This window comes from Pituophis catenifer, unplaced genomic scaffold (assembly GCF_029215685.1).
Source record: "Pituophis catenifer annectens isolate HBS135680 unplaced genomic scaffold, rPitCat1.0.hap2 SCAF_2, whole genome shotgun sequence".
Classification (NCBI taxonomy): Eukaryota; Metazoa; Chordata; class Lepidosauria; order Squamata; family Colubridae; genus Pituophis; species Pituophis catenifer.
This window is the reverse complement of record NW_027256882.1, coordinates 25,847,668-25,869,815: the sequence shown is the minus strand read 5'-3', so window position 1 is coordinate 25,869,815 and position 22,148 is coordinate 25,847,668. Positions and strand designations below refer to the sequence as shown.

The following is a 22,148-nucleotide window of genomic DNA, read 5'->3' as shown; positions in this document are numbered from 1 at the left end:
TTGGGGGGGGCGTTTTTGCCCTCCCCAGACTCCTAGAAAGGCTCTGGAGTCTGGGGAGAGCAAAACGGGCTTACAGGGCCCACCATGCCATTGTCTGCCAAAAGCAGGGGGAACGCGGGGGGGGGGTCGCGCACACATACAAACCTAGAAAGCCAGGCTGGTGGAGCAATGAGTGCAACCCTGCAGAGGAGGCTTCCTTCCTCCCCCTCCTCTCACACCCCCAGACTGGCTGTGGCAGGGCCGGGAAGGTGCACACGAGAGGAGGGGGAGGGAAGCCTCCACCGCAAGATGCACTCATTGCTCCGCCAGCCAGGCTTTCCAAAAGGAAGGGAAAAAAAAAACAGCTGGTGAAAAGCCCCAAAGAGAACACGCAGGGCTGCAGGGCTTTCCGAGTGTGAGAAGAGACAGAGGTAGGGAGAGAGAGAGAGTGACACACACACACACACACACACAGAAAGTGGAGGGGAGAGAGAGTGGGTTTCCCCTTCTCCCAGGGAAACATAAGCAAACAGAAATATAGCTCTTTCTGAAAGAGTTGAGATCGGGGAAGACACAGGAAACAGAAAGTGGCGCCAGCAGGGGAGCCCTTCCCCACGCTGCCCCCTTCTTTCTCTTGGCCCCACCGACAAGGGAGGAAGAAGGCCAGGCTTGGGGGATGGCCCCAACCCCACAAGATCTGCCCCCGCTGTTCTCTCCCAGCAGCCTTTGATGATGGGAACAGCAAATGTACCAGGGGAAATGCTGTTGCCGCGCAAAGGGAAGTGCAGGGGCACTTTGCTCCTGCACTAAGGGTCCAATCATGCCACTGCTGTGACAGGGAACTGTGGCAGAGGGCCCAAAGAGCCACATATGGCCCCGGAGCTGCAGGTTGCCGATCCCTGAACTATCCTATTCGGTGGCTGTTTCAGGACCCTGGAGAGCTCCCAGCACAAGTTCCTACGAGTTGCATTAACCTTGCCTGAAAGGGACACCACCCCAGATCAATTGGGTGTCTTCATCCGTTTTGCATTCTGAAAGAGAAAACTCATGCTGCAGGTAACCCGATAGTTAGTCAGAAAAAATCAGAGCCCTCAGAGCAGGGGTGAAATGCTACCAGGAGCCTTGGTGGCGCAGCAGACTAAAGTACTGTTAAGTAACACCAGCTGCCTGCAATTACTGCAAGTTCAAATCTCACCAGGTTCAAGGTTGACTCAGCCTTCCATCCTTCCGAGGTAGGTAAAATGAGGACCCGGATTGTGGGGGCAATAAGCTGACTTTGTATAAAAAGGGGGCTCCGAAAACCCTACTAAGCAGGTATATACAAAAGTATGAAGGCTATTGCTTAACGCATTGTAAGCTGCCCTGAGTTTCCGGAAAAGGGCGGCATATAAATCGAAACAAGAAATACAATAAATAAATAAATACCGGTTCGGGAGGACCGGTAGTGGAGATTGGGGTTAGTTCGCTGTACCAGTAGCAATTGTTGGCTGGCCGCACCCCCGAACCGAATCATGGCCCCCAGTCCTGCCATGCTTCCCTGCCTTCCATGCGGCCTTCCCGTGGCCAGCTTGTGAAGGCAGACAAGTGGAAGGCCACGTGGAAGGCAGGCAAGCATGGCAGGGCTGCGGGGAAGGGAGCTAGCAGCTTACTCCCTTCCCCGCAGCCCTGCCATGTTTGCCTGTCTCCCAAGCTGCCAAACTCATTGTTCGGAGCATCAGTGATCTAAGGAAACGTCTTCCAACTCTTCAGGATCGACTTGAAGAGTGCTGAGAAGCCAACAGCAAAAATAGCGGCAGCGGGGGTGACGGGGCGTGTGTGTGTATATGCCTCCGCGGTCCTCTCTCAGGTGACAGCCAGGGCTTCACCGCCTCCTCTTTTCCTCAGAGGGCAGTGTCTGCCTCTAAGTCCTTGAGGAGGGAGGGACACATACACACACACGCCCCTGTTGGCCCCCCCCTCCGCCGCTACTACTTTTGCTGTCGGCTTAAAGTCGATCTTGAAGAGCTGGAAGACGTTTCCTTAGATCGCTGCCAAACTCACTGTTGGGATTGTCAGTGATCTAAGGAAACTTCTTCTTACACCTTCTCCTCCCCATTTCCCCCCCCCCCGTTTTTCCAGTTCTGTACTTGGATTCTACTAATTACATCTTCTCCTCCCCATTCCCCCCTCCCGTTTTTTCATCTCTGTGCCTGGATTTTGCTTCTGTAAGAGAAGGCTCCGATGTTCGCTTGGGTGGCGGAGGGAAACTCAAAGCATTGGGGGTTGCAGAAGGGCAGAATGTGCTTCAAAAGAGCCTTCTCTGTGGGGGCACCTACGATCTGGAACGAGCTCCCCCCGGAGATACGGAGGATCCCGGATCTGCGCACCTTCCGTTGCGCGCTTAAGACTTTTCTATTTCATCAAGCTGGCCTGGCCTAAATCTTCTCCCCTTTTTAAATGTAAATTTTAATTTGTTTTAAATTATGGGGTATTTTAAATTTGTTCAGCCAAATTATTTTTCATTTTTATTCTATTCTAAATTTTTGTATTTATGTGTTTTATCCTGTGGCTGTTCACCACCCTGAGTCCTTCGGGAGTAGGGTGGTATAGAAATTTAATAAAATAAATAAATAAATAAAATATGCAGCTCCTGGCTCTAACAGTGAGTGAAGTCAAGTTTGCCACACCCACCCAGTCACATGACCACCAAGCCACGTCCATCAAGCCACACTCACAGAACCAGTAGCAAATATTTTTACATTTCACCCCTGCCTCAGAGGAAGAGCCTGATGCATCCCACCTCCTTCATATTGGAATCATCAAGCAGGCTATCCCTGGGTGAGCTCACACCACCATCCTTCTGGTTAACAGCCAGACATGCTAAACCCATGTGCCACAGAGACCCAAAACAGGCCTCCCCCTAAGCTCCATCAGCTTGAACATCCATAGCTGGGGCTGGCTAGACAGCAATAAGAAACACTTGTCAGAAGACCCAGGGTGTTCCTCTCTCCCATTACCAGAGGTGAAAATAAATCTTGGGCATAAATATTTCTTAGCCTGAGGCAGAATCTCAACAGCCATGCCAGTGATGTAGGGGCATCACGCATCATGAACCTGGGACTCAGGTTCGAATCCTGGCTGGCACATGCCTTTTAACTTTTGCCCTCCTAGGATGGGCAGGCAACATGACCAGACCAAGTTTTCATCCCAGGTTTTGTTTTTGGTGGGAGAAAAGGAGCTATACTACGAAAACCAAAGAACAGCTGGTAGTAGAGTTATGAATCTCCCGATTGAGGGAGGCTGACGCCAAGCCACGTGCCCAATCTCTGTGGTGCAAGAGGTTAGTGCTGTTGACTAGAAGTTAGTGCTGTTAACTAGAAGAAACTAGAATAAACAAAGCTTCATCCTCTCAGCATCCGAGCCATTCCTTCCGCAAAGAAAAGGCAGGAAAAGGCTGCATCGCTAAGAAATGCAAGAACCCCATTTTGTTTTCTATTTTATTGGTGAGGGAATGAATGAGGAGAGGCTGATTTCGAGCCACCAATCCAGGAAGGCTGGTCATCCCAAGTGAGCAGACAGTGAAAAATTAAAGCCTGTCTGAGTTTCAACTCCCAGAATTGTGAGTATGAGGGAAGAGGGAGGATTTCCCATGCATAGCCTGCCTGAATCACCTTAAGCGCAGGAGGAGGAGGGAGGAGGAGATTTCCTGAGGTGCATCAACTAAGTATTTTGCTAATTTCTGAGTCTGACCTTCAAGAAAACAACCTTCGAACGACGGATTGTACAGTATTAGAGACTAAATTGATCTTGAACTTAATATCAGCAGCTAGACTGTTGGTAGTGCAATACTGGAAGAAGGACTCTTTGCCTACTATTGAAGAATGGACATTGAAAGTAGTGAATTTAGCGGAAATGGCAAAAATTTCAGCATATCTGAAGGACTATACACAAGAAAGATACATATCGGAATGGAGAAAATGGATTGATTATATTCAAAATAAGTATCAGACAAGAAAATATCAAATAGCTTATGAATTATGAAACTTTATTTTAGAAGTATCATGTTATCCATAGTGGAGTTAAGGTTTGGGGGGGGGGTTAGGTAGTTTAAGAATAGTTAGGCTAATTTAGCTTATGATTGTTAATTGAAATACCCTGTATTTTGCTCTGGGAAGTCTGGGGGAGAGGGTAGGAAAAGAGTGGGGGGAATATGGAGGGGGGGAAAATTTCTTTGTAAAACTTTTCAATAAAAAAATAATAATAATAAAAAAAAGAAAACAACCTTCGACAAAAGATTTCCTCAATGTTCACATAGTTCCCAGGAAGTTCTAGAACTAGATAGATGACGGCCATCTATTCGGAAAGGCAAGACTTGTAGAGAGACGCTTTCCTTCCAATCCCATGCCCATCATCCCTGGCCCCCATTGGAAACTGCTCTGGTCTTCTGCGCCCTTACAGAATCCCCTGGCATAGCGCACAGAATCCACCAGGGGTCTCCTTTGACAGCGCTTGGAAGGGATGGACAATCCCCTTCCAGAGGGAACTGAGCATGCGCCTGGCTCTTTCGCGAAGTCAAAACTTTCTGCAAAAGGGCGGGAGCGTGTCTGCTTTTTCTACGGCGTCCGATTCTTCTCCCCATCGCTGTGAAGCTTCGGCTGAGCCAGGAGGCGGAGGGGCTGTAAGGAATTCTCCAACGGGGGGAGATGCAGGCGGGGCTCGGAGTGAGGGGGGGTCTTTTCCCTGAGGCTGGAGGAGAGCCTGGAGCAATGCAAAACTTCACCCAGTTCCAAGGGGCGGAAAGGGCGGGGAGGGGGAGCTCGAGGTCCCATAATCCCCAGCCACCCCGTGGAAGAAAGGGACACGCAGGGCAGCTCCGCACCTGCCGGGTTTTCTCCGGGAAGGAAATCAGGGTCGCCAGAAAGAGTGGATCCATTTCCCCTCCGTTTCCCTTGGCAAAGCTCTGCATGCGGGGAGAGGGAGAGTTGCCGTTGCAAAACACCCGGAATGTCTTGATTCCTGGACAATTTCCTGCAAATTTCTTGGCCCTTTTTCAGAAAAGGTTTTCCTCGCCTCCCCTTTCCTGGGCCGAGAGAAGCGACCGGCCAAAGTTCCTCCGGTTGGCTTTGTATGCAAGGCTGCAGTTCCGTGTGTAAAGAGTCGAGTGTAAGGACTGGAACTCCGTTTCCTCCTTTCTTTCCTTTCCCCACCATCTCTTTGGTGTCTCTGCCGGCAGGCAAACAAAGAATTGGATGATGGCTTGTTTTTTTTTAATTTATTTTATTTCAAATTTATATACCGCCCTTCTCCCTGAGGACTCAGGGCAGTGTACAGCCAGATAAAAACATATAATACAAACATTAAAAAGAATTAAAAGAAATATCTCTGTTTGGCCCCAAATTTAAAAAGACATTGTTAAATTGTGGCTTCTGGCATGATTTTTTTTTTTGTGAGGGGAGACATAATTTGAATCAAAGGGTTGTAGGCAGCAATAGAAATGATATGATATAAATAATTAGGAAATAGAAACCCAAAATATATTTTAAATGTATTTATTCAATATTTTGATTTCTTGATAGAAATCAAGAGGATTTGCTAGCAAACTTTTCCCAAACATAAATAAGTATATGTAAATTAAACTGATCTGTTTGGTGGTACGCTGGTATAATTTTAAATCGTTTTTTAATTGGGTTACTGATTTTAATTTGGTATTGTATTGTGATTTGTATTGAAGTTGTCATTTTGTAAGCCGCCTTGAGTCCCTAGGGAGAAAGGCGGCATATAAATCGCAATAAATAAATAAATAAATAAATAATAAATAAATAAATAAATAATAAATAAATAAATAAGTAAGTAAGTAAGTAAGTAAGTAAGTAAGTAAGTAAGATCCCCCCTTCCTCCCCAAAAAAACTTTTGCAGAACTTGGTAGGTTCATAATTTCTTTTGTTGCTTTATTTTTTTTTATTTTTATTTATTTATTCATCCATCCATCTATCCATCCATTTATGGAGGATGCTGAGTATGAATTTCTTTTGTTTGTTTATTTATTTATTTATGGGGGAGGAGGAGGTGGATGCTAAGTATTCAAATTTGCCATCCTGTTGAACATTCTTGTGTTTTGCATTTCAGTTCTGTAAGCTGTAAATCTGGAGACCGAAGTATCTTGTGAGGGAAGAGGGCTGAATGGCGTTAGGAGGTTTGGCCAGACCTCTTGTGATTAGGAAGTCCTGGGGGGATGCATGGGTCCATTTTGGTGCTGGATTAGAAACCAGAGAGAAGATGGAGGGACAACGCCCAGCAGATGCAGGAGATGGAAAAGGCCGTCCAGCTATTCAGCCTTGGAGCTGTGGGAAGAATGGGGCAAGTCCTGGGCCGAAGAGCCAAGAAGGGGAAGTCAGCAGTTCAGAGGTCCAATGCTGTGACTTCACAAAAGTGCAGTTTCAGGAGGGGAGCCGTCCCCGAGATGTTTGCACTCAGCTTCACTACCTTTGTCGTCAGTGGCTGCAACCAGAAAAACACACCAAGGCTCAGATGCTGGACCTGGTGCTCCTGGAACAATTCCTGGCTGTCCTTCCCCCAGAGATGGGAAAATGGGTGCGGGAGTGTGGAGCGGAGACCAGTTCCCAGGCGGTGGCCCTGGCCGAAGGCTTCTTGCTGACCCAGGAGTCTGAGAAGATGCAAGCAGAGTTGCAGGTGGGAGAATGTAATCATGGCAGGTCTAAAGAGAATCTTTCTGAATTTGTCAATGTTTCTCTGGCAGAATTTTCTGGGATTATGAGCTGCTAAGATCTCTTGTTCTATTCTTCTTCCAGAGGATGAATTTGGGCCAATTTTTCTATTCTTGCTTTCCATCTTAACCGATGGACATTGGTGTCTTCTGAGTGTTCAATATTGATAATTTATTTCTATCTCTCTACTCTTCTTTTCTTTCTCGTGCCACATCTTATCCACAAGTCCCTTCAAGCTATCACTGAGTATCCTCAGGGATGGAAAAAGTCATCAAAATCCTCTCAAGAGCTGCTATTCAGGGAGAGCTTCCAGGAAGATCAAAGTCAGGACATCGCAACAGGTAACAGAAATTGTTTCCATAGGATATGAAGTTTAGACATCTATCCATCTGATTGTTTTATTTATCTTGAGTGGAATCTCTCTCTCTCTCTTTTAACAGTCTGCTTCTACCATTTTCTGTCTCACAGATAATAGAACTGAAAGAGTAGCTGAACTTCTGCCTCAGGTAAGTGGAGAAATATTGGGAAGGTCCACAAAACTTGGAATGGTTTCATTTTATTCCATATAATATTCATTGTATAATATTGCTGTTTCCAAGAAACACAAATTTTAGATCAGATAATTGAAAATTCACACCCGGCTTAACCTACCTGTCTTTTCTGATAAGCTTTCTCCACCCTCCTGGTTCAGGCTCAGATTTCATTGACCAGATTCAGTAACTTGGACGAGGGGATAGATGGGGAACTCACCAAATTTGCAAATGACACCAGGCTGGCAGGAAAAGCCAACACTCCAGAAGATAGGCTCAAAATACAGAAGGATTTTGACAGGTTTGAACATTGGGCGCTTTCTAACAAAATGAAATTCAACAGTGAAAAAAGTAAGGTTCTACATTTAGGTAAGAAAAACAAAATGCAGAGGTACAGTATAGGTGGTACCTCGCTCAATAGTCGTAACTGTGAGAGGGATCTTGGAGTCCTAGTGGACAACCATTTAAATATGAGCCAGTAGTGTGCAGCAGCTGCCAAAAAGGCCAACACAGTTCTAGGCTGCATTAACAGGGATAGAATCAAGATCACGTGAAGTGTTAATACCACTTTATAATGCTTTGGTAAGGCCACACTTGGACTACTACATTCAGTTTTGGTCACCACAATGTAAAAAAAATGTGAAGACTCTAGAAAGAGTGCAGAGAAGAGCAACAAAGATGATTAGGGGACTGAGGCTAAAACATATGAACTGGGTATGTCTAGTTTAATGAAAAAAAGGACTAGGGGAGACATGATAGCAGTGTTCCAATAACTCGGGCTGCCACAAACAAGAGGGAGCAAAGTTATTCTCCAAAGCACTTGAGGATAGGACAAGAAGCAACGGGTGAAGACTAATCAAGGAGAGTAGCTACTTAGAACTAAGGAGAAATTTCCTGACAGTGAGAACAATTAATCAGTGGAACAACTTGCCTCCAGAAGCTGTGAATGCTCCAACACTGGAAGTTTTTAAGAAGATGTTGGATAACCATTTGTCTGAAGTGGTGTAGGGTTTCCTGCCTGGGCAGGGGGTTGGACTAGAAGACCACCAAGGTCCCTTCCAACTCTTATTATATTACAACATTAGACGTTGTCTTGACCGGAGCTCTTCCTCCTGTCTCCCAGGGTCATTCTCACTACCATTACAAGCTCTTCCAACACTTCCATGAAGGTGTGGAGTAGGGGAAAGAGTTGATCCCTCAGTGGATAAAGCAGTCCACTGGAAAAAATAACAGATGGATTTCCCCTGTATTTCCTTCTGCCCACTCTAGGAAGAATTGGAGCCAGTGATAAGTAGTGGGTTTAATACCCAACTATCAATAGACCAAGAAAAGTATTTTAATTGGTTTCATTGAAAGGCATCACAATCCTCCCAGTGTGATGAAATGTGCTTCAGTTGTGCCATCAACCAAAAGCGGTGTGATCCCATTCTGAATTCTGCAGAAGATGCCCATTTTGTTCATAGGATTTCTCTGCTTGAATTGGACGAGGGGATAGATGGGGAACTCATCAAATTTGCAAATGACATCAGGTTGGCAGGAATAGCCAACGCTCAAGCCAATTTCCTTGAGTTGAAAGGAAACTGTCACATTATTCTTGGGATTATCTGTTAATAGGGAAACTTGTTTCCTTGTTCAGGGTGTTGTGTCTTTTGAGGAAGTGGCCGTGCATTTCTCTGAGGAGGAGTGGTCTCAGCTGGATCCTGCCCAAAAAGCTCTCCATGGGGAAGTCATGCTGGAGAATTCCAGGAATCTGATTTACCTGGGTAAGAAGCTCTGTCTGTGCTCAGAAATGTTGAGAAGGCATGGGTGGGTGGAGGGCTTAGATATTTCTGATAAAAAAGATCACTTTTTATTTATATCCTGCCTTCATTATTTTTTGAAAATAACTCAAGGCAATGGACACAACCAGTACTCCTTCCTCTTCCTCTTTTCCCCCCAACAACAACGCTGTGATATGGGTTGAGCTGAGAGCAACTGGCCCCAAGTCACCCAGCCAGTATTCATGCTTAAGGCAAAACTAGTACAGGTAATCCTTGAGTTACGACCACAATTGAACCCAACATTAATGTTGCTAAGCGAGAAATTTGTTAAGCGAATTTTGCCCCCTTTTGTGACCTTTATTTCCACCGTTGTTAAATGAATCACTGCAGTTAAGTTAGTAACACGGTTGTTAAGTGAATCTGGCTTCTCCATTGACTTAGCTGGTAAAAAGGTCGCAAAAGGGGATCACACAACCCCGGGACCCTACAACTGTCATAAATATGAACCACTTGTCAAGCATCTGATTGTATATCACATGACCACGGGGATGCTCCAATGGTCATATGTGTGAAAAATGGTTTTCAGTCACTTTTTTTCCAGTGCCGTTGCAACTTTGAAGGGTCACTAAATGAAGTGATGTATGTTGAAGACTACCTGTGCTCACGGTCTCCCAGTTTCTAGCTTGGTGCTTTAAGCATTGAGTCAAACTGACTGAAATGTGCCCACTTGTGTTCTGAATTTGGCATCATTCTAAGTTGAGGGTGGGAAGCTATTGCCATCGAAAAATTTTATTGACTTTCAAAGGTTCTGTTCTGTAGACAGATGGAGATTTTTCATTGAAGTTGGGGAGCTGGTGGGTATGTTGCTGCCCCAGCATTATAAAGTGTCCAAAGCCCTTTGGGAGTTTGTGGCCCCATGGAATTGTCCCGGGTCACCAAGGGGCTAATATAGACTGGTGCTCAAAGATTACCGGTAGATCAGGCATTTGTCTTAGTTTTGTTGGGATGTCAGCCAATTCGGATACATGAGAATTGGTGGGAGCCCACTTGGAAATCTGTCTTTGGAAACAGCATAGTTTGAAAGAGCCTTGATAGTACAGTGGTCTAAGCACCCTGTTATTAACACAGCTGCCTGCAATTACTGCTGGTTCGAATCTCTCCAAGGCTCAAGGTTGACTCAGCCTTCCATCCTTTCAAAGGTAGGTGAAATGAGGACCCAGATTGTGGGGGCAATAAGCTGACTTTGTATAAATATACAAAAGTATGAAGGCTATTGCTTAAAGCATTGTAAGCCGCCCTGAGTCTCCGGAGAAGGGCGACATATAAATCAAATTAAAAAAAAAAAATCTTCATGTTTGCAACAAAACAGCCAAAATACATTGAATATTCTTATGGTAATTTTCAAAAGAAAAGGTTTGATCCTTCATTCTCGTAGTTTTACATTTTACATTTATCTCTTTCAAGGCTATAATGAGCAAGTGAATAAGAATGGTAAGGAACAATGTCAACCGGTCCATCCAAAAGAGAAAAACAGGAATTTTGCAGGTCAGATGCAAACAAAGGTTGATGAAACAAACCGATCACAAAGGGAAATTAAAAAAAGCTTTCCTTTGGCCAATTGTCTTCTTAGCCATACAATCATCGATATGGGAGAAATACCATATAAAGGCATGGATTGTGAAAAGAGCTTTAATAAATCCGAGCATCTCATTTCCTATAAAGAGAGACATTCAGAAGACAAACAATATACCTGCATGGAATGTGGAAAGACTTTCTGTTATTATGACTCTCTTACAATCCATCAAAGGAATCACACAGAGGAAAAATCTTATAAATGCATGGAGTGTGGAAAGGCCTTTAATCGTAGCAGTAGTCTTACTGTGCACAAGAGGATCCACACAGGAGAAAGACCTTATAAATGCATGGAGTGTGGAAAGGCCTTTAATCGTAGCAGTAGTCTTACTATGCACAAGAGGATCCACACAGGAGAAAGACCTTATAAATGCATGGAGTGTGGAAAGGCATTAAATTGTAGCAATCATCTTAATCGCCACAGGGAGGTGCACACAGAAGAGAAACCATATCAGTGCATGGAGTGTGGAAAGGCCTTTCATTATAGAAGTAATCTTAATTCCCACAAGAGGATCCATACAGAAGAGAAACCATATCTATGTCTTGAATGTGGAAAGAGTTTTAAGTGGAATTGTCATCTTACTTCCCATAAAAGGATCCACACGGGGGAGAAGCCATATAAATGTACGGAATGTGGAAAGGACTTTAGGTGGAATTGTGATCTCACCTCCCATAAAAGAATCCACACAGGAGAGAAGCAGGGGTGAAATCTAATTTTTTTTGCTACCGGTTCTGTGGGCATGGCTTAATTAGTGGGCATGGCTTGGTGGTAAGGTGACGGAGGGCGTGGCTTGTTGGTCAGGTGGGCGTGGCCAAGTCAATGTCACTTCTTTACCCTTTTTTAACCTACAAAACACAACACAACACAACTGGCTCACCTACATTATAAAAGCAGCTGTGCTAGACCCAAAATGGCCCCTGCAACAAGCAGGAACCTCACACAGCCACAAAAAGCCCAAAAAAACAACTTTCACACTTTACACACACACAACACAACACAACACAACTGGCTTACCCACAATGTAAAAGCAGCTGTGCTAGACCCAAAATGGCCCCTGCAACAAGCAGGAACCTCACACAGCCACAAAAAGCCCAAAAAAACAACTTTCACACTTTACACACACAAAATTCCACATACAGCTTTGTGAGATTTTGTGTGTTTGTGTAGTTAGAGTGAAACACTACAGAAACACACTAAATCTCAGAAAGCTGCACAAATATTATTTTTTTTTATTTTTATTTTTATATGAAAACTAAATTTAAAACTTCCTAAACTTTAAATGGCTAGGTCTAAAATAAGAACAACTAAAAAAACCCCCCAATTAACTATTTTTTAAAGCTCCCAAAGGGGAAAAAAACTTACCCAATAGAACAGGGGTCTCCAACCTTGGCAACTTTTTAAGACTTGTAGACTTCAACTCCCAGAATTCCTCAGGCAGCTTTGCTTTGCTGGCTGAGGAATTCTGGGAGTTGAAGTCCACAACTCCCTACCTGCTTGATTGCAGGCAGGGAGATTCAGTTGCTTGCTGATGCAATCGATTACAGGGATTACAGCAAGGCGTTGCGACCAGCAGCTAAAGTAAGGAAGCTGAGGTGGGGAGGGGGAGGGATTTTTGCTACCGATTAGCAGGCTGAGATCGTCAGAGCTTGGGGAAAAAAAAGTTTTTTCTTTTACGTAGCTCTGGCGATCCAAGCTGAGTTGCCTGATTAGCAAGCAACTCAGCTGGGATCGTCAGAACTTGGCTGGTCAGAGCCATTTAAAAGAAAAAAAAGGCTCTGATGATCGCGTGGCTCAGCTGGGCATGGGGGGTGGGGGCAGGGATTTTTGCTACCGGTTCTCTGAACTGCCCGCCGCCATCGCTACCTACTCGCCCGAGCCGGTCCGAACCGGGAGCATTTCACCCCTGGAGAGAAGCCATATAAATGTATGGAGTGTGGAAAGGGCTTTAGGAAGAATTGTCTTATAGCCCATAAAATGATCCATACAAGGGAAAAAACCCTATGAATGCATGGAGTTTGGAAAAAGCTTTCGAAGTGGATATAGTCTTACTTGCCATAGAAAGATCCACAAATCGGAGAAGCTATATCAATACAGGTGATGAAAATAACTGAATTCAGATTTTATCTGTGAGAAAGTGACTAGAGATAACCAATAGCCGATACGGCACAGTGGTTAGAGTGCAGTACTGCAGCTACTTCAGCTGACTGCTAGCTAGTTCAGCAGATCAACGGATCAAATCTCACCGGCTCAAGGTTGACTCAGCCTTCCATCCTTCCGAGGTGGGTAAAATGAGGACCCAGATTGTTAGGGGGCAATATGCTATTTAGTATACTGTCTTTGGTGTAAGCCGTCCAGAGTCCTCTGAGAGTGGGCGGCATAGAAATATGACTAATAAAATAATAAATATGACTAATAAATAAATAGGACTGAGAAAGTATTTTTCAATCTAAAGTATGGGTGTCACTGGTTCCTCCTCAGAAACCTGAACACATACATGTTCTACGGAAGAAGGTTCAGATGTAGATCCCTGAAAAGGAGCTAGAACTGGGAAGTTTTCCTCCAGTGAAGGTGCCAAATTCTGTTTTCCTGTGGAATGACCAACTCGCAGACAAAAGCTAAAATGGATTTTTTTTATACATGTACCCGTAGCATTAGATTTAGCTCTGTCTAAAGGCAGAAACTATCAAGGAAGGTTTTTTTTAGAGGAAAATGGCTGACTAGCCAAGCATTCAAGAAGCTAGATGAATCATCAACAGCTTTTATAGGACTACGTGACATAGAGAATACATATGGTATAATATAGCTCGATTGTGCTGAGGGGTCCTTTGTGGTCTCTGAGCTTGGTCATTTCGCTGCTTTTGGGCTGTTTCTTCGGCTGTTATTGGCCCATTTTTTGACCTGTTTTGGGCCCATTTTTCAGCCATTTGCATCCAAATTTCAGCTCATTTTGGGCCTGTTTTTCAGCCCATTTTGGTCCATTTTCCAGCCTTTTTTGGTCCATTTTGGCCCGTTTTTCAGCCATTTTGGGCCTTTTTTTGGCCTGTTTTCAGCCATTTTGAGCTCTGTTTTCCGCCCCATTTTTCAGCTTATTTTGGGCCTGTTTTTAGCCTTTTTGGTGCCATTTTGATGCCTTTTTCATGCCGTTTTCAACCTGTTTTTCAGCCCATTTTGGGCCCTTTTTTGGCTCGTTTTTCAGGGTGTTTTTGGCCTGTTTTGGGGCCAAAACGGCCTATTTTTTTCTGTTTGGGCCTAGTTTTTTTGGCCTGTTTTCAGCCAGTAGAGTGCTTCAGGAGGCCATGGAGAGTGATATCGAGGCACGGATGGTGGACACGGCCTGTCTTAGCTGCCAGAGGCACCATGGGCCAGTCCTTTCATATTTCCAGGCCGGCCCCATGGACCGGATTTAAGCACCCTGGGGGCTGGATGTGGCCCGCGGGCATTGAGTTTGACAGCCCTGTTGTAGATGATTCCTGTTTTTTGGGGGCATCTCAGAAACCACAACAGACAGCAATGGTACCTTAATTGGTTCCAGTAAATGCCACAAATACTTAAAAGGACGATTCCCAAACAAATCACATGACTTAACCATGCGACTTTTTGTTTCAGCCAGAACAATTTTTTCTGTCTCTTTTCCTATGTCAGTGACCTTCCCCGGAAGGCCAGCATTCTGTCCGCCCTCTGTGGCCATGTCCTTCTTTTGCAGGGTCCAGAGAAAAGAAAAAGAATAGATGTAGTCCTCTACTTAAGACAAGAATTGAGCACAAAATTTCTATTGCTAGATGAGAAAGTTGTTAAGTGAATTTTGCCCCGTTTCACCATTTTAGTGCCACAGTTCTTAAGTGAATCATTGTAGTTGTTAAATTAGTAAGATGGTTATTTAGAGAATCTCCATTGATTTTATTTATTAGAAGATTGCAAAAGGTTATGACATGACCCTAGGACACTGTAACTGTCATAAATATCAGTCAGTTGCCAAGCGTCTGAATTTTGATCACAGGACGATGGGGATGGTGCAGTGTTCATAAGTGAGAAAAATGGTCATGAATCATTTTTTTTCAGTGGCATTGTGATTTTGATTGGTCACAATCAAATTGATTGAATTATTGTCAATCGAGGACTATCTGTGTAAGGCTGGCTTGATATTTGCTTTGTCAGACAAACCTTTACGATGACTGCTGACTTTGTTAGACTCTAGGAGTATTCTGAATTTCAACACCCATATTTTTGTGAGCATGAGGGAAGAGAGAGCATGCCTGAATCACCTTAAGAACAGGAGGAGGTGGGAGGAGGAGATATCCTGAGGTGCATCAACTAAGGATTTTGCTAATTACTGAGTCTGATCTTCAAGAAAACGACCTTCAACAAAGATTTCTTCGAGAACCCGGAAGCGTTGCAGCGAGACTGGTTGGGAAAATTCCAGGCTCTAATGAGCCTTGCGAAAACCCAGCCAGATGAACTGCTGTTGGGGGGTCTTTGGACCGGAACTGTCCTGTACGGACAGTGAAGAAGAAGAGGCATCTCGTAGGCTAAAGAGGAACAGGCAAGTTCCTTGGAAAGCCAGAGAAAACTCTTCGATCCGACAGCGGGGGGGGGGGGGGTGGCGGTCATTGTGAATCGCCATGAAGCTGGGGCATCCGGAATAAGAATCATGCAGGAGCGAAGATTTGGACGATACCGGGTGAGTGAGTGGCTAACTCACAGGTATAAAAGGAAAAAAATTGGAAGTTTTAAAATTACCCTGGTGTGGAATAAGTGGCTAAATAGCGTCGAGGGGACATAATTAATGAAGAAGAGAGAAAGTGGAAACATTCAAGCCCAAAAAGGAAAAAGGAAATTTTATTTGAGGATATTGAATTTGGAGAGACTAATTTGATTACAAGAAAAAGAACCCCCCCCAATTTTTTTTTATTGGGAACAGAATTGGATATAATCGGTTTAGAAATTCTTGTATTTTAAAAGAAGATTAAAGGAGGAAGAAAAGCCCATAACAGAAAAACTTGCCTAAATATTTTAAATTGGATTGAATAGAAGTGGAATTTGGACTTTGATTTGGACTGGACTAAAAACTGATTTGGTGTACATAAAACAAAAAACAAAAAACAAAAAAAAGAAGAAAAGGGAAAAAAGTGAGATTAGTAAAGTCTGTGAAAGCGGATTCCAAACAAAATGGATACTCTTTCTAGCTGCTGATTTATTTATTTATTTATTTATTTGTTTAAATTTCTATACCGCCCTTCTCCAATGTAGGACTCAGGGCGGTGAACAGCCAAAGTAAAAACAAGACATACATACAAAACATACAAAATCTAAAAAACTGTTTAAAATAATTAAATAATTTTGGCCGTAATTAAAACATTCCAATTTAAAATCCGTTTAAAATTTGACTCAAGCCAGCCCAGCTAGTTGAAATAAATGGGTTTTCAGGGCCCGACGAAAAATACGGAGGTCTGTTATTGTACGTAGCTCTGGGGGGAGGTTGTTCCAGAGGGCGGGCGCCGCCACAGAGAAGGCTCTCCCCCTGGGGGTCGCCAGCCGGCATTGTCTGGCAGACGGCACCCTGAGGAGGCCCACTCTGTGGGAGCGTACTGGCCGGTGGGAGGCTATTGGTGGCAGAAGGCGGTCTCGTAAGTACCCCGGCCCTAAGCCATGGAGCGCTTTAAAGGTGGTCACCAACACCTTGAAATTGTGGATTGTAGAGAGACATCTTCAGGAGAAAAAAGATCACTGCAACATTGAATTTTTGTTTTTGTTGCAAGAGATAATAACTGTGAGAAAAAACCTTGAACTTTGAAAAGAATAACAGCTGTGAGGATTAAGGAAGACTTGCCTGTTTGTAAGCAATTTGACTTTGATGATTAAAAAAGGAGGATTATAACGCAATTTTAAATTGTAATAAATACTAACTTAGAACAAAAGATGCAGGAACTTAAGGATATGTTCAAAATGATTATCTTTCACTGAAAATGGACATAAGGGAAATGATTACAATACTCAGGGGAAAATTGAAATCTGATGACTCAAAAACTGAGTTAGAGTACATCCAAATTGACAAGGAAACAACAAACGGGAAGCAAGAAAAAGAGATCACTAATGAAGAAGAAGACAAAGACAGAAAAAGATTATGAAAAATCAAATGATTATGTGGGTAGCAATAATAAAAAGGAGAAATTTAAAGATTACATTGGGAATAACAATGGAAAAAAGAGAAAAAAGGGAAAGAGACAAAGAAAAGAGGGTGGAACGGAAAGAATTTAAAAAAATTAAATGATTCCACTGGGATTAACAGTGAAAATACAGGAAAGAGGGAAAAGGGATGGAAAATAATGGGAAATGCAAGGCAAAATAGCTTATGTCTTTAAAATACAAAATGATTACATTGGGTTTAACAATGGTAAAATGAAAAAAAAAGAGAAGAGAGATGGGAAATAATGGGAAATACAGAAAAGAAAAGAAGGGGAAAGAAAAAGAAAAAAATTAGAAAGGGAGAAAGAAGAGGGATATGATGAAAGGAATATTAGAGATAAGATGTAATTATGATACTTTAAATAGTTTAAAATAATGGAAAACTAATGGATGTATGAAATAAGTTTTAGAAATATGTTTTACCTAAAATTGGAGAAATTGTAACAATTGAAATACTTTTAATTGCATGGTTGGGCTTTATAAAAGGACAAGTTCTAAAAAAAATATAAATAAGACCAATTAGGGAAATTACAATAATTGGAATATTTTTAATTATTAAAAAAGAAAATAAGGGGAAATGATATTGTATTATGAATTAATTAGATTGTGGTAAAAGTAGAAATGATTAAGGTGTGGTGTGAAATACATAGTTTTGACAAAGTATTTGAAAATGACAGATAAAATTTAAGACAGTACCGTATATACTCGTGTATAAACCGAATTTTTCAGCACATTTTTTTATGCTGAAAAAGCCCCCCTCGGCTTATACTCTAGTGAGGGTCCCATTTACCTGTTCTCCGGTGCAGTGCGTGTGTTCTCCGGTCTCTCCCGCTCATCTGTGGGCGCCTGCAGCCTCTGTGGGTGGTCCGATAACTGCTGATATCACTGCTCTTCTTTTCTCCCGCACGCCGGCAGCCTCTGTGTTGTCCATGCCGTACTGGGCAAGAACCTCCTTGCTTCTGTGTGCTGGTACCTGGGGTGCACCGCATCCTTGTCAGATGAATGTCGGATGCAGCCGCTCTTCTCCCGCTCTTCTCCAGGGCTGTAACCAATGACGTAGCCATTACAGTCTTACTTGTGCTTGGTCACGCCCCCTTGCTCTGCCCAAGCATTGCTGAATACAAGTACCGGTATATCTCTGGTCTTGGATATACAGTACGTTTATTTACAGTACTTACTCTGCTATATTTTATTTTTTTTTTATTTATTTTTTTATTTTTTTATTTGATTTATATGCCGCCCTTCTCCGGAGACTCAGAGCAGCTTACAGTGCGTTAAGCAATAGCCTTCATCCTTTTGTATATTTATACAAAGTCAGTTTATTGCCCCCACAAACTGGGTCCTCAATTTACCTACCTTAGAAAGGATGGAAGGCTGAGTCAACCTTGAGCCTGGCAAGATTCGAACTTGCAATAATTGCAGACAGCTGAATGTTAATAACAGGCTTTTAGTCTGTTGAGCTATCCAGGCTCCTGGATATTTTCTTATTAACCCCTATCTGGACCCAGTGTTGACTATGCTTGCATTGAGCAGCCTGTGTTAGGGCTCATAATATACACGCTGCGTTGTGTACGCACTGTGTTACCGCATATGTTGCGTTAGCACTTCCCATACACGTGCGATAATGCAGCGCATGCACAGTGCGTACACAACGCAGCGTGTGTATTATGAGCCCTAACACAGGCTGCTCTATGCAAACCAGGGTGATAAAAATCAATGATTTTTTTAAAAAAATCAAAAAAATCAGATTTTTTTGATTTAAATCAGATTTTTTTGATTTTTATTGAATTTATTTTAATAAAAAACTTTTGGGGTAAAATTTATCGTAAGATAGTTTTCTATTTAAGATACATAAATAATTTAGTTTATGCAGCATGAAATGGAGCTTAGTTATGTAGCAGGAGGCTGTATATTCTGCAACACTGGGACTATCGGTGAGTCAACAGTGGGTCAAAGGAGGAGCAGAGATGACAGTTGCTCTTTAAAAATTATGATTTAAATCGAGTTGATTTAAATCAAGCCTTTTTACTAGTGATTTAAATCATGATTTAAATTGTGATTTAAATCAACTAGATTTAAATCAAATCCACCCTGATGCAAACAGTCATGTCATCACATTCTGGAATATCATCAGCCTGTGTTAAATCTCAAACTATACAAGCTGCGTTGTGTACATGCGGTAAGGCAGCGTATATAGTAATGCAGTGCATGCAGTAACACAGCGTCTATAGTATGAGCCCTAACACAGGCTGCTCTATGCAAACATAGTCATGTCATCACATTCTGGAATATGATCATACCAAACTCTCCAAACCCTGAATTACTGTCAGCTCCCTTGTTGATCCAGCATGATGTCTTTGGAGTTTGATTCTTTTGTGGGGTATCTGTTGTTGTTGTTTTTTTAATTTGATTTATATGCCGCCCTTCTCCGGAGACTCAGGGCGGCTTACAATGCGCTAAGCAATAGCCTTCATTCTTTTGTATATTTATACAAAGTCAGCTTATTGCCCCCACAAACTGGGTCTTCAATTTACCTACCTTAGAAAGGATGGAAGGCTGAGTCAACCTTGAGCCTTGGCGAGATTCGAACCTGCAGTAATTGCAGGCAGCTGTTCTTAATAACCAGCTTAATAGCAGGGTGCCTTAGACCACTGTACTACCAAGGCTCTTCTGTGGTAAAGTCTATCTGTCTTGCTGCATTCTATTGCCAATTGATTTTACTTGTTTATATGTATAGTTGCCTGGACACCACTGTTTTTACTGTAAATTGACCTCTTTTAAGAACTATAACTTTTTTTTTTTTATGATATTAGAAATGGATCCCAATACTTCTAATCCTGGACCAAAACAAAAACGCAGGTCATACGAAGCTGGTTTCAAACTTAAGGTTGTGTCAAGAGCAGAAGAAAGCAATAACAGTATTGCAAGTAAGGAATTTTGTGTTGACGAAAAACAAGTAAGGGAGTGGCGGAAAATGAAAGCTGACTTGGAAAAAATTCCAAAGGTAAAAAAAGCTCGACGTGGTTTAACGACCTCCTATGGGGCTCTAGAGACTGAATTGCATAAATGGGTTATGGTGTGTCGTCAAAATGGTTACTGCGTAACGCGCATGGGAATTCGCTCACGTGCCCTTCAAATGGCTAAAGACGACAAATTAAAAGCACCAGGCATTGAAAAGTTTGTTGCGTCAGCAGGATGGTGTACCCGCTTCATGAATAGGTTTGCCTTATGTTTGCGGCAAAGAACAAAGATTTCATAGAAGTTGCCAAAAGACCTTGATGAAAAAGCGATGTCATTCCATTCCATTCATCATAAAACAAAGAAGGATCCATAACTAGGACCTGGGAGATATTGGGAATATGGATGAAACACCTATGACCTTCGATCTTCCAAGCAACGGAACTGTGGCAAGTTTGGGAGACAAAACTATTTTACTCAGAACCACAGGAAATTAAAAAAAACCATTTCACAGTTGTTCTGTCATGTTTGGCTAATGGAACGAAGCTGCGGCCTGTCATTATTTTTAAAAGAAGGACCTTGCCTAAAAAAGCCAAATTCCCACCATGAATTACAGTGCGTGCATATATTAAAGGCCGGATGGATGAAGATGGAACAAAAAAATGGCTGGAAGAAATTTGGAACGGACGAGCAGGAGCAGCCTTAAAGAAAAAGCCATCATTGCTAGTTTGGGATACATTCAGAGCCCACACATCTGATGACATAAAAAAATTGGCAAAGTCTTCTCAAGTTACTTTGGCCGTTATTCCAGGTGGGCTTACATCTGTATTGCAGCCCCTAGATGTGTGTTTAAATAAACCTTTCAAAGACCGTGTGCGAATGATGTGGCATGAATGGATGTCATCTGGTCAAGCCCGACTGACAAAAGTTGGAAATGTGATGAAGCCCGACATAGAATTGATAGCAAAATGGGTTCGTGATGCATGGGAAGAGATTCCAGAGGACATGGTGCAATGCGCCTTCAAGAAATGTGGCATTAGCAATGCTACGGATGGCAGTGAAGACAGCGCTTTGTATGAGAACGACAGCAGTGATGGTGATGACTGCGAACTCAGTGATGATGTTGGTTACCACCTTTAAAGCGCTCCATGGCATAGGACCCGGGTACCTCCGAGACTGTCTTCTGCCACCAATAGCCTCCCACCGACCAGTCCGTTCCCACAGAGAGGGTCTCCTCAGGGTGCCATCAGCCAAGTTATGTCGGCTGGCGACACCCAGGGGGAGGGCCTTCTCTGTGGGAGCCCCAGCCCTGTGGAACGAACTGCCCCCGGAAATTCGTAAGATCTCCGACCTCCGGGTGTTTCGCTGCGCATTGAAGACCCTGTTGTTCCGCCAGGCCGGACTATCAACACAATAGTTTTAAATTGGGGTATTTAAATTTTTCGGGGTTTTAAATCTGAGCCAATTTATTTAATTATTTTAAATTTTATATTGTTGTTTTGTCGGTGTTTTTAAATAGGCTGTACACCGCCCTGAGTCCTTCGGGAGAAGGGCAGTATAGAAATAAAATTATGATGATGATGATGATGATGATGATGATGATGATGATGATGATGACAATGTCTATGCTGATAACCTCACACCAGCTAAAGCTGAAGCTCTGTTTGGACGTACAGATGAGGAGGAGGAATCCAGTTTTAAAGGATTTTAACTCTTGTGCTTTAGCTTGGTTGCTGATTGAGCTAAGGTTTTTGTACTTTTAAAGTTATTGTTAATACCATATTGTTTTTTTTTATTTTTATTAAGATGTTGAAGTTTATTATTTGGAATAAGATTTAAGAAAATGTATGGTGTAAAATGTTTTTGGCTTATTATTTTAGTAGAAATGATTAAGAGGTTTGAAATATGTATTTTTGATAAAACATTTGAAAAAGAGAGAAAAAATCTAAGGAAGTAATTTGGTTTATTGTTAGTATATATAGAGGGGAAAAAAACCTGTCATACAACTGATTAACTTTTATTAAGATGTTGAAGTCTATTATTTGGAATAAGATTTAAGAAAATGTATAGAGATAAAATGTAATTATGATATTCTAAATAGCTTAAATAATGGAAAACTAAATGGATGTATGAATGAAATGGAATAAGTCTTAGAAACATGCTTTACTTAAAATTAGAGAAATTGTAACAATTGGAATATTTTCAACTGCATGATTGGAGTTTATAAAAGTTCTAAAAATATAAATATGATTAATTAGGGAAAATTACTATATAGGTAATTGATTATTATTAAGATATTGGAGTGTATTACTTGGAATAAGATTCAAGAAAATGTATGGCATAAAATGTTCTGGTTTATTATTTTGACATTAGATGAATGATTGTAATATTAGGAATTACG

General features: G+C 42.4%; 1 protein-coding gene across 1 annotated transcript in view; it reads left to right on the top strand.

The window, feature by feature from the left end:
- LOC139311935 (zinc finger protein 420-like) overlaps positions 1 to 22,148 on the top strand; it is a 47,927-nt gene that overhangs the window by 9,425 nt on the left and 16,354 nt on the right. The window contains exons 4-5 of the mRNA XM_070936460.1: positions 8,850 to 8,976; positions 10,438 to 11,254. Coding sequence (XP_070792561.1) covers positions 8,850 to 8,976; positions 10,438 to 11,254 — 944 coding nt within the window. The remainder of the gene's footprint in view (positions 1 to 8,849; positions 8,977 to 10,437; positions 11,255 to 22,148) is intronic.